The sequence below is a fragment of the Pimephales promelas genome, chromosome 19 (genome assembly GCF_988280905.1).
Source record: "Pimephales promelas chromosome 19, fPimPro1.hap1.1, whole genome shotgun sequence".
Classification (NCBI taxonomy): Eukaryota; Metazoa; Chordata; class Actinopteri; order Cypriniformes; family Leuciscidae; genus Pimephales; species Pimephales promelas.
Genome location: NC_142787.1, coordinates 29,413,055 through 29,430,075, shown reverse-complemented (window position 1 = coordinate 29,430,075; position 17,021 = coordinate 29,413,055). Strand labels below are relative to the sequence as shown.

The following is a 17,021-nucleotide window of genomic DNA, read 5'->3' as shown; positions in this document are numbered from 1 at the left end:
CTGTTATTTTAATGTATGATCCTTCAGAAATAAGTCTAATATGCCGATTTGCCGCTCAAGAAACTTTTTTTTAAGTGACTCAATATTTTACACATTACATAGCCTACTTATTTATTGCATATTTTCCTATTATTCAGGATATATATATATATATATATATATATATATTCTTCTTTTTTTTCTTCTTATATATTTCCTATATTTCATTTCTGAACCTGAACGGGACTTTGTAAATACTCAGAACCACTGCCAATTTCAGTAGCTATTATTAGTACTCGTTTTCTTCTGGTACACTGATACAGTTCACTTTTTGCAGTCATGCACTTGCTTCATTAAGAAACGATCTCCAAGGTGGGTGCTATTTTAATTAATTTAGTTTAGGGAAAAAAAACTGAAGAAAACTGTAATCACACGCTAGAGAAGTCATGTGAGAAGAGGAAAGGAAATGACTTCACCTGTTCACTTCCTAAAAGTGAACTCAGATGATACTTTCATGCCCTTTGACCAGTGAGACAACAAGGGAAATAGACCTAATGGGGCATGGAAAACAAATACACACCCTTTTATTGCCGATCTCTGTCCTGTCTCCACCCCTCCTTCAGTTCACACCTCTGACTTTCCATTAGTGTGTGAACACATTATAAATGCAAAGTGTGGTCTGCTTTCTGCTACGGCACATTCCCTGACAAAACAATTCTCAAAGAAATAAACATATCATTGTCATAAACTAATAAAAATGAGCACTAAAGCCAGGAGGTATTCTTCAAAAATGTATTATTTATCGATTTACACAAATATAAATATGATTGAAGTGATTCCAAAACGTATATAAAAAATAGCAAAGTTATACACATTCTCATAATATTAGCTACAATGTGTGAAATGTGAAATCAATCCCTGAGAAGCAATTATATTTGTAGCATCTTTTGGGATCACTTTTATGTGCAAGTCCATGCGCTGAAATGGAAAGACCACTCTGATGTTGTGAATTTACACAGTAATGTGATGATTTTCTTTAAGAATACGAGATACATTTCAAATCTCAAACATGCGTGTGGAAAACAAAATCTCATCCGTGATTGACTATTTATGCTGTTGTTGTTGTTGTAGCTTTGCCTGAAAACTTGACCTTGTATTTAATAACAAACCATATTTCCTCATTAAATCGTATGTACAGTATCATTGAAGATTTCATCCCCTAAAACCGATGGGTGTGAAAACTTTGGCTCAGTATTCAATCCAGTTTGATCTGTCATATGGCTTAAAGCTGCAATATATCAATCATTATTCTTCATTTGTTGCTGAATCCAGAGGCAGTTCTGCTCCTGTTGTTTCTCCATGGTGATAGGTTACCAGCGTAACTGAGAAACGCAGAGGTCACGGACCGCTGTTGCTAAGCTGCCGAGGAAGTTCTCGCTTCGGTTGCGTTTGTTCACCAGGCCTGCAATGGACACTGCAGTGACAACAGAACGTAACGATTATCAGGACCGCAAATACAGATAGGCACTGTTTATGTACAGAGAGAGAAATATCAACATTGACCACTTTATAAAAATGTATACACCTTATTTTGCAATGCGGAGCTAAGTTACTTTCTGTTCAGATTCATTAGTCCTGTTTACACAAGGTATAATGATGCGTTTTGGTTGGTCGGTTCACAAGCAGACGAGGGACACGTATCCGTGTACACCTGGTGTTTAAATCCGTCTCTTTAGTCCATTTTTAACCAGTTCTGTCCCGATTTCTTTGAGACGAGGGTCTATGTGTTTTTACAGATCATTCGATCTAATGGGCAAAATAAGCTCATGCAATTTAGATATGAATGCGACCGGAGTCGATTGAAAAATATACAGAGAGTATGGCGTCAAATGATTGACAAAACAGCGCAAGCGCATAAACACAGCGCGCAAGTGAATTACAATAGTGTGAGCAACGTGACAAAGCTGTTCTTGTCTGTCAGTCATATAATGGAGGTCTATGGTCACCACCTCAAAGAGCATGCACAGAGCATCCTAATTAAACATGATTTAATGACTAGTAAATATAAGTACATATTTATGGACTAAGACACAAAACGAGCGGTTTGTGTGAGATATTGCAGTTTATTTTGGACTTCTCTGTGCATGCTCTTTGAGGTGGTGACCATAGACCTCCATTATATGACTGATAGACAAGAACGGTTTGACCTAAAAATATCAAAATTGAAAATACTGCGGAAACAAAGACACCTACATCTTGGATGCCCTTGAGGTAAGCTAAAACATACCAAAAATTAATTTCAAAGTGAACTATCCCTTTAATACTAGGTGTAAACAGGGCCTAGAAAAATAACAAAGTGCAATAAACGGTACAACTATTTGAAAACCAGTGTTTATGTATACACTAAGTAAACACTTGCACATTCAAGTTACAAATGGCTCTTACATTAGAAGTAAGTAAGGTGGATAGAAAGTATAAGAAACTGAAGTTTGACCTGCTTGTTGGAGCCCAGGTGTGTGATAGTGCTGGTGTCCATGGTCGTATATCGAGATGGATGAGAAAACTGGGCGGCTTCTTGTTTGGTCGAGTACACTGAAAAAGACACGAAATGTGAGTTTTGCACATTGTTGTTCACAATCACAGTGCGTTCTGCATTAATAAGCAGGGGTTATTACTGTGCGACTGTGTGAAGGGCGGCTGGGAGAGGTGAGCTGTGGTCAGCTGCGTCAGGCTGGTGTTCTGTGGGAACTGCATCGGCTGCAGGGCGGCCAGGCCAGACACACTGTTGATGACGGGCACGCTCTGAGACTGAGGCGATGCCAGACCTGGACAAACGTAAAAACCGTGTCAAAGACAGAACTTGTTCTTCAAATTGTTCTAAAAGATTTGAAAATGAACTGAAATAATAATTATCCTTTATACTAGACTGTATATATTATTTAAAAACACACACGCACACACACACACAAAGGTTATTATAATTGACTAAAACTAAAACAATAAAATAAAAAAAATTTGTTACTTAAAATAAAATAAACGTTAACAAAAATTATAAAAAATAAATAATTAAATAATTTTAAAAAAAATTAAACTTTTTCTTTTTTTATTTAGTTTAACTTGATGTACTAAAAAAAAACTAAACCGAAAAATTATATATAGACATTATAGACTATATTTTTAAATCTAGATTATATAGGAATACAAAAATACACAACTAAATTACAACAATTTTAGCACTAAACTAACATAAAAATGAATAATATTAAAATAAAAACTAATTGAAAATATTAATACAACTATAATAGTGTCTCAGTTATACTAAAATAACACTGATATTTATGACCCCACACACAGTACTTTTCACATATATAGACATGATATATTTCTGTAAAAATGTGTTACGTTACGTTGCAATTAAAAAATATAAAAAATTAAAGGGGCCACATCCTATACAAGTCCATTATAATGTTCTTTTTGCGCCAGAACTGTCCGATTTTAGTTTTACATGATGATTTGAATCTGATCCTTAGAATTAAACAGGATGATTTGCTATTGTACCTTCAAGGCTTGTAAATGAACCTGTTAATTAACTCTGTTATGATTGGCTGTCGTCCGTTCACTGGCTTAGGCAAGTGTGCAAACAAGGCCTCAAATGCTTTACTGTGGCAGTCAGACACTCCAGCACTCAAGAGGGCGATAGAGCGACCTTTAGATGTGTTATGTGTTATCACTCAGGTAGCTAGCTATAAAGTTTTTTTTTATGATCTACCTAGATCAGCAAGATGCTGTTTCTCCTGCTATTAAAACATTGCTCTGTTTAAGAATCCCTACCAGTAATGTAGTGTCTCAACCAATGACACGAGTTTGGGGGCGTGGGTATCTGTTTGTCTGACCAATAGAAAGAGGAGGGAGTGTTGAGAGAACCTGTTTGAATTATTTTTAAAATTCCATTTGATAAAAAAAAGTATGACAGTGTAGGTTAGTAGTTTTTAACCGTTTTAAGGCCAATTACCACCTTTCATCACATCAATAGTTTTAATAATACCGCAAAACGTCAAAATGTGTGACGAAAAATGAAAACTACAGTAAAACTATATTATTAACTGTAAGATTACCTTACAAACAAAACTGTAAATGGTTTAACATAGCAATTATATGCAAATACTGCATTTGAGTTTTTACCAGAAAAACTATGTATTGTAGAATTACAATGGAAAATAAGAATATATATACAGTCACCAATATCCCATCCAGAAATACTTGAAATGTAGCTCATTTTTGGCAACCATTTTTATCGTAAATTTAATAGGATATTTTTACAGTGTACAGTTTACAATGTGAGATATAAAGATGAAGGAGGAGTAAATAAAAATGGCGATACTCACTTTGAGTGGCCAGGCTCATAATGAGGCTCTGTGCTTGCTGATGATGATGATGATGATGAGACGACTGAGACAGACTATGAATGTTGGTCAAAGTGCTCACAGGAGGCAAGACTCCACCAGAGACCGAGATCTGGACACACACACACACAATGTCAATACATATAAGGTACACAAACATTTAGCATGTAAGGACGTGGTTCCTTTCCTCTGGTGAAAACCTTCACTAACATAACATTACAAATGTTTATTGGTGGGGGGGGGGGGGGGTATATAAAAGTGAATAAAGGCTTCTGTGTTTAACACACTGCCTTCACATGCTAGATCAATGCTCTCTTTGACCTAGTTGAGTCAGTTTCCAAATAAAGGCGACTTTATCAATCATGTCTGTGAAATGTACATTGATCTCTGCGACTACACGGGCTGCCAGACCCGTACTTGTCAAAGCGTGCACAAAGTCGTGACGTTTTTTTCTTTACCATTTTGGCGTCCGGCGATAACAAGCCATGGCAGTGGTCCAGGCTTCCCGGAGACACCTGTTGCAATACTGATTGGCTGCTGCCATGGTGACTTATGGTTGTGGAGGAAGTGACCTCGCTGGTTCCTTGTTGACTGTACCTGAGTTCTGCACCGAAAAACACAAGAAACACTTCTGTAGTATTGTTGACGACAAAAATGTGCAGTTTGTTGTGTTGTCACACTGGCAAAAAGAGAAAGCCGCCAGTCGGCACATGCTGACCTGATTCCGTCTATCTTTACCTGACCCGGTTGCGTAGCTGTAAATGCGGCTCGAATGATAAGAGTCTGTAGTCCAAACGCCGAAAGGCCTTTATGAGGCCGTCTGTTCCTTAAACGCATTCTCGTAAACACACCTGAAAACTGATTATTGTAAATGTTGTGCATTTTCTTGCTCCGGGGCAAACAAATACAATCAAAGAGCTTTTGAACCGTTGGAGGTCAGTGACTGTAGCAGAACACACAGCTTGAGCAAACACGCTGTCCTCTGACTCACTCTCTTGACGTAATATTAATCCGTTTGTAAACATTCTGCGGAATTCGGTCCATTTCACAGGCTGACAGTTTACGGCTTTTACACAGAAAAGTGCCCTTTTGTAGTTGCCAAAAGTTAAGCTGAAGCATTCGGATTTTATTATGTGATCGTTTTAAGCCACTGCATGATCCTTCTGGGTTTAAAATACCTTTTTTTCCAACATGCTATCGATCTTCTGAGGGAGCAAAACACACCCTCTCAGACTCAAAGCTCGAACCTTGACTTGACCCTGGTTTGACCCTAAAGATTTTATGTCCTTGTATCTCACATGTGTCTGCGGGTGTGGCTGTGTGTTTTGTTCACACACCAATGGGACGGAAGAATTCCAATGAAACAAACACACTCTTACTGCTTTCGTGACCCTATTTACACCTGATACTAACACTCATCGTAAGTCTAGTCCCAGACTAAAATGCATGTTTGCATTGGCATAATGCAACATTGTGTTTGAATATGTCAGTGCCATTGTTTTGTCACAAGATGCACACTAGTTATGTTTTTTTTTTCCAAAGCATGTTTTTTAAAGCTACTTAATTGTCCTACTTCAATTTAACTAAGGCCTAATCCTGGCTTAATCTAAACCCTGTCTGTGAAACCAGGCCACAACACTCAAATACAAAAGCAGGGCTATTATCTTAACTAAAACTATTAAAAACATTTATGTTCATTGAAAAAAATATTATATGAAAAAGTTTAAGCAAAAAGAAATGCGGTCTTACGTTTAAGATGAAATATTGAAATTAGTAACTGCAAAAAAAAAAAAAAAAAAAAAAAAAAAACTGAACTAAAATCTTTAACCTTTAAATTAATGAAAAATAATAAGTGACAAAAGCTTGTAACAAAAAACGCGATAATTGCATCCAAAATAAAAGTTTGTTTACTTAATATATGTGTGTAGTGTGCATAATTATTTAGTTTATATAAATATACACATATGCATGTATATATAAAAAGTGTGCCATGCATATAATTGCTAATGTGCCAATGCGCTAATGGTTACTTCCTCTCTTTAAAGTTAGATTAAACTAGCAAAATAACTGGATTCCATTAACTGTGTTTTTCCAAATGAACGGTATGTGATTTTATTGTTGGGTTGTTGCTGTTTTGTTTTTGTTTGTTTTTTTGTTGTTGTTTTTTTTTTTTTTTTGGGGGGGGGGCGCTCGAATGGGGGTCTCTATATATATTTATACATAATTTATATTAGATATAAATATTTTATATATAAATAAAATATTTTCTTAAAAATATACATGCATATGTGTGTACTTATACAGAATATACAAAATAATTATACACACACATATATTATGTAAACACACACTTTTATTTTGGATGCCATTAATTGCTGTCCGGCAATGCTAAATATATATAAAGCTAATTCAAAAAATCATAAAAACTATAATAGCATATAAATAATATTAAAATAACTAGGGCTGTCAAATGATTAATCGCTTCCAAATAAAAGTTTGTGTTTACATAATATATGTGGGTGCACTGTGTAATATATATAAATACACACACATGCTTGTGTATATTTAAGAAATATTTTCATGTATATACTGTATAGATTTATACATAATTTATATTATATATAAATATAAATATTTTATATATAATTAATTTTTTTTTCTTAAATATACATGCATGTGTGTGTATTTATATATCTATATATATATACACACACAAAATAATTATACACAGTGCACCCACATATAATATGTAAACACAAACTTTTATTTTGTATGCAATTAATCGTGATAAATCGTTTGACAGCCCTAAAAATAACACTTCCAACTTTTCCGGTTTGCATGACATCAGATCATCTGAGAGGTGTATCCAGAGTCTGCGCTTCGGTTTTCTGTGTGGTTGTTACATGCACTTACTTGAATCGGAGGCACTGTGATGGTGCTGGGTGTGTGATGACACGTGGGACAGCAGGGGGTTCATGCTGTGGGGTGGGTATGTGTCCATCGCCAGCTTCTGTCTGAAGGCTTCCTCCTTCCGCCGGTTTGCAAACCAGTTGTACACACGAACCTCCGTGACCAGGTTAGATCCGAGTCCATGAGCTTTAGAGGGCGACACACCCCTCTGCACACACTCTGCCCTGAGAACATCCCCACAAATAACCAACCGCTCTTTCCAAGAGATCAAATGTGTTCAAATAAACGTATATCTTATATTGTCCAACAGAAAAAAGAAAAAAATGATTGATTTAAATATAAAATAAATAAGTATCCAACCAAAGTCAGAGAAACATGAGAATATAAAAATGTGTCAAAAATAAAAACAAAAGACTTTATATATAGATTTTATAAACATTCAAATAAATGTGGTGTCGGTAATGTAAAAAAGAGATAACATATATTGTATGTATAATAATAAAATAATAAAATGCAAAACATAAAAATAGATTGAACATATTAAAATAATATTATACATGAATTATATATATATATATATATATATATATATATATATATATATATATATATACACAAATAAATATATTCATCATAGTATTTCATAGTAGTGCTCATCTTTTTATCAATCATCTTTGTTATATATATATCATCTTAGTTATATTTATATAAAACAAAGATGATTGAAGAAAAGATGAGCACTACTTTTTTATTAAAGTATAAATAAATAGCCTATATTTATTTGCATTTATTTTAAACACATTTTTACTAAAACTAAAACTAATATTATTAATAACTGTATATATACTTTTTTTTAAATAAATCAACATTGCAGTTGCATGTCTGTGAATGCAGTTGTAATTTGACTGAAATGGACAGCAACACAGAGGAGAGAGAGAGAGAGAGAGAGAGAGAGAGAGAGAGAGAGAGAGAGAGAGAGAGAGAGAGCTTTACCTGTTGCATTCCTCCACCAGCGTCTCCCTCTCTTCTTTGCTGGGGTTTTTCTGCCGTTCATAAGCCTGATAAAGTATCTCTTGAGACGCCGGACCCCATTTGAAACGGTTTCGTCTCATCCTCTTAGAGCCTGGCTCCCCCTCGTCTCCGATTGGTCCTGCAGAGCCTCCGGGAGCGCCCGCACTGTGTCCGGTCGGATTGAATTCTGGGAAAAAAAACAGGACCTGATCCTGACTGCCTGAGTCACTGAGGTCAGAGCCCTGAACACGGTCGAACTCTGCGGAAATAAGAGGGGGACACGATTGGGGCAGAGTAAGGCAGAATTGTGATAGATAGCGCTGGGATGGGGAGGTCCATAATGAAGATGCAGTTTTGAGGGAGGTAATAATAATAATAGATCAGAGAATGGGGCTTACAGAACAGAGTACACACACAGATGCTTATCGACCCCTTAAAGTAATTAGCGTCACTTTTTAAGAAAGTCCGTACAGTACACACACACACACACATATATACATACATAAGTAGCCTAATTAGCACCAATTTGTATGAAAATTAACATGTTGACCTTGAAAAATTAATACCCTTCATAAATGTAGGCTATTCACAGCAAGTAAAGAACATGTATTATGCTGTCTACAAATATGAATAAATTATCTTCTAAATAATCTGACCAAAGTTTGCAAAACAACTGACAAGATAAAAACATTCCCAAAAGAGGCTTTTCATATAGATTAAATGAAATGTGCTGGAGGTCATTTATAATAGACACAGTGAGCGGGGCACAAACTTTCCACACACGCCAGCATGACAAAATTTACTGTATTTTATAGTTGCCATATCAACACTATATATATAATTTATTTTGACAAAATTAAAAAAATCTTTGGAAGATTAAAAATTAGATTTAAAATTAGATTTAAAATTAAAATTTAAAATTAGACAAATCAGATATTATTTTAATCTTATATCTGATATTTAACAATTGAGAGTTCTTTAATGCTTCGCTAACCAGCACTAGCCGGGTTTGAATCCCAGTTGCGCAGATGTTGTAACTGCGTTACAATGTGCTCCTATTAGAACTATGCTATTCTATTCCTTACTTTTATTAATTCTATTGAGAAACCATGAGAAAAAGGTGAATAAAGACAGAGTAAATGTTAAGATCTATGCTGTATAACTGTGTTTTGTGCTGTGACACAAAATGACACAAAATATGCCATTATTTTACATTAAAAAGTTAAGAATTGTATTTCATTGACAAAATATTTTAGTTTGTCTTGTATTTTTTTTTTGATGAGATCAGATAACACTAAAGCTGTCATATGGTCATGTTACAATGGACCCCACCTATGGGGCATGTTGTCACATTCACTTCGATTATTTCGGGGTAAATCAAGAAAAAAGTATACACTGTATTTGTATTAATGAAACAAAACCACATAATTGTACTAGACACGTGTGAAATTAATTGAGGGGGGAAAAGAAATACACTGAACCCCAAGTGAATTTACAAAAACTGAGAGAGTCAACTGTAAAATATTATTGTAAATATTTTCATGATTTGTAATCACTACATTTTTTCTTTTGTCAAATCAACTTAAGTAGTTTAAATAACATACAATTTTGAGTTTCTGGTGATTAAATTAATCTCCTTCGTTGCATTAACTCAATTTTTCCATTTCGATGAACTTAAAATTAAGGCAACCAGGTTACTTATTTTTTTTTAGTTAAACCAACAATATTTTTTACAATTCTCCATACTGTAATAAATTTTGCAATATATAAAACACATGTTTTACAAGTATGTAGCCTAATATAATTTGTTAACAAATGTAAAATAACGATTCACTGCTACAGTAGCCTATATAACAAAACATCATTACCAGAGGCAAAAATAAATACATAAACGAGAGCTTATGAAATAGGCTAAATAAAGCTGTGACTTGTATGAATTTTTGTTAAATAATGTAAATGTACTTTTAAGCTCGCAAATGGGACAAAACAGTCTACATAAGCTCGATTGTACATATGAACGTTGTACTGAGATGTTGACTTACGTCTGTCGATTTCGCGCTGTTTCTGGACATACCAGGTGTAAAGCGCGGCTCGCTTGGCCGTCTTCATCGGCGTGCCTTTGTTGAGGTGCTGGGACAGGTGCGACTGGTTGAGGCCCGTCACGTCCACCACCTCGCGCTGAGGGATGTTGTGCTGCTGCATGTAGCCTTTCACAGTGCGAGCCACGCGCCACGGGTCCTCACTGACAACCACACACAGTACCATCAGCAGATTCACAAGCAACTCGTCGAAGTGTTATGTTGGGTTGTGTAAAAGTAGCCTATGCTTTTTGTTTTGAAAAGCGCAAATATGAAAAGGATAAAACGTCTAAAATTGACATGACATACGCTAACATTTAATATAGGCTAAAAGGAAACAAAAACGCACGCAAAAATATTAACTCATAATAAAAAACAATTAATGTTGTCTAATGAGCTATTAGTCTCAAAGGTTAATTTTAGCTAATTTGGCCAAAAAAATATTTTCCCTCCTATAGGCCTACTGAGTTGATTGTTTAGGATTAATAACTGTATAATATTAATTTTAAATAGACGAACTGTGTCATACAATAAAATAATAAATAATAATAATAGGCCCCATATTTGCATGGCATTGGTTGTAGCCTTGGCTATATCATTTTAAATGCCGCTAATTTGACGTAGGCGAGCCGACCAAAATGCCTTAATGAATCTGTTAATTTTAAGCCTCTTGTGAAAAAAGAAAACCCGCTTGTGATCGGTTTAATAAGTTAAAAAAAAAAATGAAGATGTCTGACGGATCCGCTAATGTTTGTTTGGGGAAATAACCCCTCACATTTGAGTGTGCTCGAGGATGTTGATTTAAGACTATAACTTTGGACAATGAATAACTAGATATCTTTTCCCTCTATTCATACGACATTGTGTATCTTTCTGTTGATGATTTATAGAAATAAATTAATAACAACTACACGTGGTTTCGTTTTTGACTTTACGTCAATTTTCATATCTTGTCCTCTTTATAGGCTAGGCTACTTTTGCACATTTCGATAACATTTCGATAAAAAAAAATTTGCCGAAATTTAAAATGTATTAATTTTTTTTGTTTCTAAAATTGCATAATTAAATAGAATAGGTTAATAAAAACAATATTAAAATAATACTGTAATAAGAAAAAAATGCTTCACAATTTTGCTAATTTTTCTATTGGAGTCGTTAGATAATTTTATTTAAAAAAAATGGACAAGCAAAAAAAACAAAAAAACAAACCAAAAAAATTAATTATAATAAAAAAAATATATAGGATAAAATTAGACAAGTTTCTACAGAGAATTTAGAAGAACTAGTCGACAGGTTATTTTATTGAGCTGCTCATTATTGCGCACTCTTATTGCGACTGGAATAAAAAAAAGCATAGGCCTACATTGTAGCCTAATATAACATGCTACATTGTTTAATAAGGTAGGTGACATTTAATTAATGAACTGAAAAGTCAAGTATCCGTGTGTGAATAACTCACGATAACATGCGCTCCACCTGCGCGCGCTGCTCCGCCGCCTCCTCCGTGTTGAGAGACTGCAGCTCGCGCAGGATCGGCGGCGTGTCGAAGTCATCCCCGTCATCAGAGCCTTCGTCCCCGGACAGTTTACCGCCTTTCCCCTGCGCGCTGGTCAGAGTCAGAAACACCGGCTTCGAATCATTGGAGTCGCTGCCGCCGTTGACACTCGCCGGGGACAAGGGTTTTTCCATTTTTATTCCGAATTCGGCGGAACACGGACATAAATCCTCCAGCGCCTGAACCAGCACATCCTTCGTGACCCCCGAGTCCAACAAGGCGCTCAGGAGCTCCTGCTGAAGCGACGTCAACTTGGACACCATGTCGGTAAACATCAATCCGGTCTCGTTGAAAATCCTCGCGGCCTCGGTAAATCGGACGTGTGAAATTAATTGAAACGAAGAGTGTTTTTAACGACGGAAGCACATGAGACTAAAGTGTCTTTACGCAAAGTTTTGCAGTTGTCCAGTGCACGAGCGCACCTGCTGAAGGAAGTCGTTCACGTTCCTGGGGGCGGAGCTGACTGCATGGTCATTGGCTGTTGCACCTTATGCAAATGATATTTAGGCTATTGGTTTATGAATAATGCTAAAATAAATGAGAAATTTAGAGGAATCCAATTCTATAGTCTGCATTTGGGTCACACTTTACAATTCTTACTTAACTAATTGCCTCAATAAACTCTCACTTATTAGCACTGTAAAAATTATATGATCAATAAGTTACGACAACATGTTTTTATATTGCGGTTACTCATCAAAATAAGTTAAGCAAATTTCATTTTTTTTACAAGATTCAACTCATTTAAAGTCAGTTCAAAGTCGAAATGACTTAAACATCCAAGCTGATTGTAATTAAACATTATTTATGAATAAGTCAATACTGCATTATAAACATTTAATAACAACAGGCTAATACATTGTTTCTGAAAAGTTTTGTGATTTAAATCGTCACAAATCTATTTGTATTTCTTCATTTCATTTGTTTGCTTTGTATGTCATTGTTATAAGCTTAAATTACTGTTTTTTACTTGAGAAAAAACGATGGCACACTCCTCTGAAAAAAAGATAATTGATTAATCATTAGGCTATATTTCGTTGTAAAGAAAATATTTTTGTACAATTTTTTTTTGTCAAATCAACTTAAATTATTTATGTAGTTCAGATAACATAATATTTTGAGTTTCTGATGCTTAAATCAATCTCCATTGTATTAACTCAATTTTTCCAGTTCAATGAACTTAACATTTTAAGGCAACCAGGTTACTTCATTTTTTACAGTGTTATTATTGGTTAGTTTTTGTTCTGTTCCTATAATGCATTCATTTTATGATAATCATTACTCAAAGATGAGTAATAAATTATATGACCAAATATAGGTTATGACAACATATGTCTTTACATTGTTTTAACTCATCAAAATAAGCAGTTTTCTCACTGTAAAAAATATATTCATGATTTGTAATCACAACATTTTTTCTTTTGTCAAATCAACTTAAATAATTTATGTAGTTCAGATTACATAATATTTTGAGTTTCTGATGATTAAATCAATCTCCTTCATTGTATTAACTCAATTTTTCCATTTCAATGAACTTAAAAATTTGAAGGCAACCAGGTTACTTCATTTTTTAAGTTAAACCAACAATATTTTTTACAGTGTGGTAAATTATACAAGATTCAGATTAAAAGTAATTTAAGTTGATTGTACTTTTCAACTTTTGCAAAGCAACTTTTTATTTGCGGTGAAACACCCCATTTTCAATCATTCGTAGACCCCTCTTTCTTCTTAATATATAATCATTTTCTCATTCATTTAATTTTGAAAAGCAAAATGTGACTTTTAATGAGCAAATATGTTGATCAGTGATAAGATGCACATCAACAGTAAAAGTGTGAAAATCCAGCATTAATGTTTTTCATAATCAAAATGCTACATAAAAAGAATCATGAAAACGTAAAATCGAAGATACTATATAATTAATTTACAAGATCAAATCTGCTGCTGGAACAGAATTTTAATGCGCGCTGCATTTCAACCTTTCTCACACATTTTAGGGACTGGTCAGTTCTCAATCATTAACAACAGTTAATAACAAACTTACAGAAATTACATATTTTTTTCCAGGATGTGAAACTACTTCTGTTGTGAAAGCTGCACTGGAGTGTGACTGTATCGGATGAATAATTTGTAAGTTTTCTCTCTCTCTTCTGACCAGATGTGGTTTTCTGACACTATGAAAGGCTCTGCTGTCTGCGTAATAAAGCCCCTTCCCTTTCCATCACTGGAATGTTTTTTTCTTTTTGTAAATATGGATAATTTGCCTGCAGTTTGAACCAAAAGCTGTCAGAGTCGATTGCTAGGCATCTATTCATAGATATTTGATCAAAGTGGCATTTACAGATATATGAAACTGTTTTAAGTATACCTAAAATATGCTAAAATTGGTCAAACTTTTATACTTACACACAGGTTTTATACTTACACACACATTTTAGACAGGATGGGTAAGCTGGGGAATCAGTGACCAGAAAGATGAGTTCCGGTCAGTAAGCTGGACCTTGACTTGGACTCAAAAGGACACATAAACACAAGAACACACACACACAGTTTATTTCTGTCATGTTCAGAGAGATAGGTAAGGTCTCGAGGCATTTATTGTCTGTGTTTGCTGTGACAGAACTGTGCCACAGGTGTTACACCATATAAAGACTCCGTTGATCACCCTGTTAGACATTAACCACAGTAATCTAACCTTCACAAGCTTCCTTTTCATGATGATGATGCGCAATGATTATGATTGTGTGATGAGTATAAATATACACCTAACACATTTTGCACCAACTATGGATGAATTAGACCAATTTAAGGATTACAAACTACTTTAAAATGCAGATTTTTTTTGTTAAAGCTGTACCATCATTTATTTATTTTTATTTTTCACTAACTAATTATTGTCATTCTTGTGTCCATGTTAAGGGACGGAGAAATGATTAGAAAGTTTCCAATAACTAATTTCAATATAATTGACATTAGGCTATATTTTTGATTGAGTCGTGAGGTATACTACAACCGACCGCAAGCTCCGCGCATTTGTCAAAATTAAAGTGACTGAAAGACTTCACACTCATTTCCTTTAAGGAGGCAGAGGAGCAAATGAGATCAGTGGTAGAGGAAATAAGGAGTGTGAGTGGAGCTACTCTCCCAGAACGCACTGCAGCTCTGAAGCCCCCGCTGACTTAAACATCCCCCTCACACAAATCTCATATTCACACAACACCAACGACCTTCTTTATTCTCAACTACAATCTAAGATTCTCTCTCTCTCTGTCTGTGTGTGTGTGTGTCTGTCTGTATTTGACAGACAGAAAGACAGACAGACATATAGAAAGATGATAGATAGATAGATAGATAGATAGATAGATAGATAGATAGATAGATAGATAGATAGATAGATAGATAGATAGAAATACAGGTAGATAGATGAGATAGATAGATAGATAGATAAATAGAAAGACAGATAGATAGATAGATAGATAGATAGATAGATAGATAGATAGATAGATAGATAGATAGATAGATAGATAGAAATACAGGTAGATAGATGAGATAGATAGATAGATAGATAAATAGAAAGACAGACAGATAGATAGATAGATAGATAGATAGATAGATAGATAGATAGATAGATAGATAGAAATACAGGTAGATAGATAGATAGAAAGACGGATAGATAGATAGATGGATGGATGGATGGATGGATGGATGGATGGATGGATGGATGGATGGATGGATGGATGGATGGATGGATGGATGGATGGATGGATGGATGGATGGATGGATGGATGGATGGATGGATGGATGGATGGATGGATGGATGGATGGATGGATGGATGGATGGATGGATGGATGGATGGATGGATGGATGGATAGATAGATAGATAGATAGATAGATAGATAGATAGAAATACAGGTAGATAGATAGATAGATAGATAGATAGATAGATAGATAGATAGATAGATAGATAGATAGATAGAAAGAAATACAGGTAGATAGATGAGATAGATAGATAGATAGATAGATAGATAGATAGATAGATAGATAGATAGATAGAAAGACAGATATAGATAGATAGATAGATAGACAGACAGACAGACAGATAGACAGACAGATATATAGACAGAAAGATAGACAGACAGATATATAGACAGAGAGATAAATAAACAGACAGATAGATAGACAGCACTATCTAGCACTCTTATGGAAATGTGACATTTTGTAAATATAATTTAAAACTAATTTTCAAATTGTTTATTAAAAATCAGCATTTTAGGAAAATGTTATAGGGTTTCTAATCAAAATCTGACTTGCTGTTACAAAACAGGGCATTGATTTCATACATGTCCACTGTAGACGACACCAAATCTTAAAGCATGTTTATCGGCCATTTTGAGAGACACAATAGGGAAAGAAATTATATATCAATATTCCTACATTATGCAGATTAAATACAGTGTATAGATCCATAGATACTCCTTTTTGTATATGATATGTAATATGGACCTGTGTCTGCAATAAAGCTTTATTATTGTATGGAATGACTACACATTTATGGCCAACATAATGCATATCAGTTCATTCTGTTATATCTTTGATGACTAAGTTGAGAATCATCTTTATACATCTAATTTTTTAGGTCTCAGTATTGATTTCCAATTTTTACATTAATTTCAAGCAAACTTATGACATTTACTGATTATACTGAAGGCCATCGCTTTCAATCTAAACCTTTGACGCCCCACTCAGTGTTTGCAAAAATCACTTGACATTTCATTTGAATTGCACAGGCAGAACAATTAACAGCATTACAACACGCATCAGTCCACAGATATGATGCTGTTCTGCGCTTTTACAAGACAGTAAAGAATTCATGACCTTTTTATGGAGACAACGTTCAAAAGAAGACTTTGATGGCTCCTCACGAGGGGTCAAAACCTGAAGAAATGGCCACCGTAAACGTAAGGAAGAGAATAAATAAATACAGGAGGAGCATGTGATGCTGGCACAGGACCAGCAAATCTGAAGTAAATGCTTTTCAAACTTCACAAACATGTCCTTCAGCGCTCACCCATCCCATACAGTCA

The 17,021-nt window shown here is 34.7% G+C and overlaps 1 protein-coding gene across 3 annotated transcripts; it reads right to left on the bottom strand.

The window, feature by feature from the left end:
• Positions 1-1,295: 1,295 nt before the first annotated feature.
• On the bottom strand, positions 1,296-12,336 carry hnf1bb (HNF1 homeobox Bb). 3 transcript variants are annotated; one of them, XM_039688396.2, is made up of 10 exons: positions 11,841-12,336; positions 10,346-10,545; positions 8,286-8,562; positions 7,296-7,516; positions 4,841-4,986; positions 4,365-4,494; positions 3,811-3,867; positions 2,655-2,804; positions 2,474-2,571; positions 1,296-1,453 (listed from the first exon to the last, which is right to left on the bottom strand). In XM_039688396.2, exons 1-10 carry the CDS (start codon positions 12,209-12,211, stop codon positions 1,433-1,435), a joined length of 1,671 nt encoding a protein of 556 aa, XP_039544330.1. In that variant the 5' UTR covers positions 12,212-12,336; the 3' UTR covers positions 1,296-1,432. The 3 variants fall into 3 exon arrangements, with proteins under 3 accessions (XP_039544330.1, XP_039544331.1, XP_039544333.1); XM_039688397.2 differs by lacking the exon at positions 3,811-3,867; XM_039688399.2 differs by lacking the exon at positions 3,811-3,867 and having other exon boundaries at positions 8,286-8,490; positions 11,841-12,330.
• Positions 12,337-17,021: the final 4,685 nt, after the last annotated feature.

Coding starts and splice junctions, on each gene's coding strand:
- hnf1bb (XM_039688396.2), bottom strand. CDS start 12,211: ATGTTTACCGACATGGTGTCCAAGTTGACGTCGCTTCAGCAGGAGCTC. Junction 8,563..10,345: donor ACAGCGCGAAATCGACAGAC/GTAAGTCAACAT, acceptor TTATTTCCGCAG/AGTTCGACCGTGTTCAGGGC. Junction 2,572..2,654: donor GCCCTTCACACAGTCGCACA/GTAATAACCCCT, acceptor TGTCTTTTTCAG/TGTACTCGACCAAACAAGAA.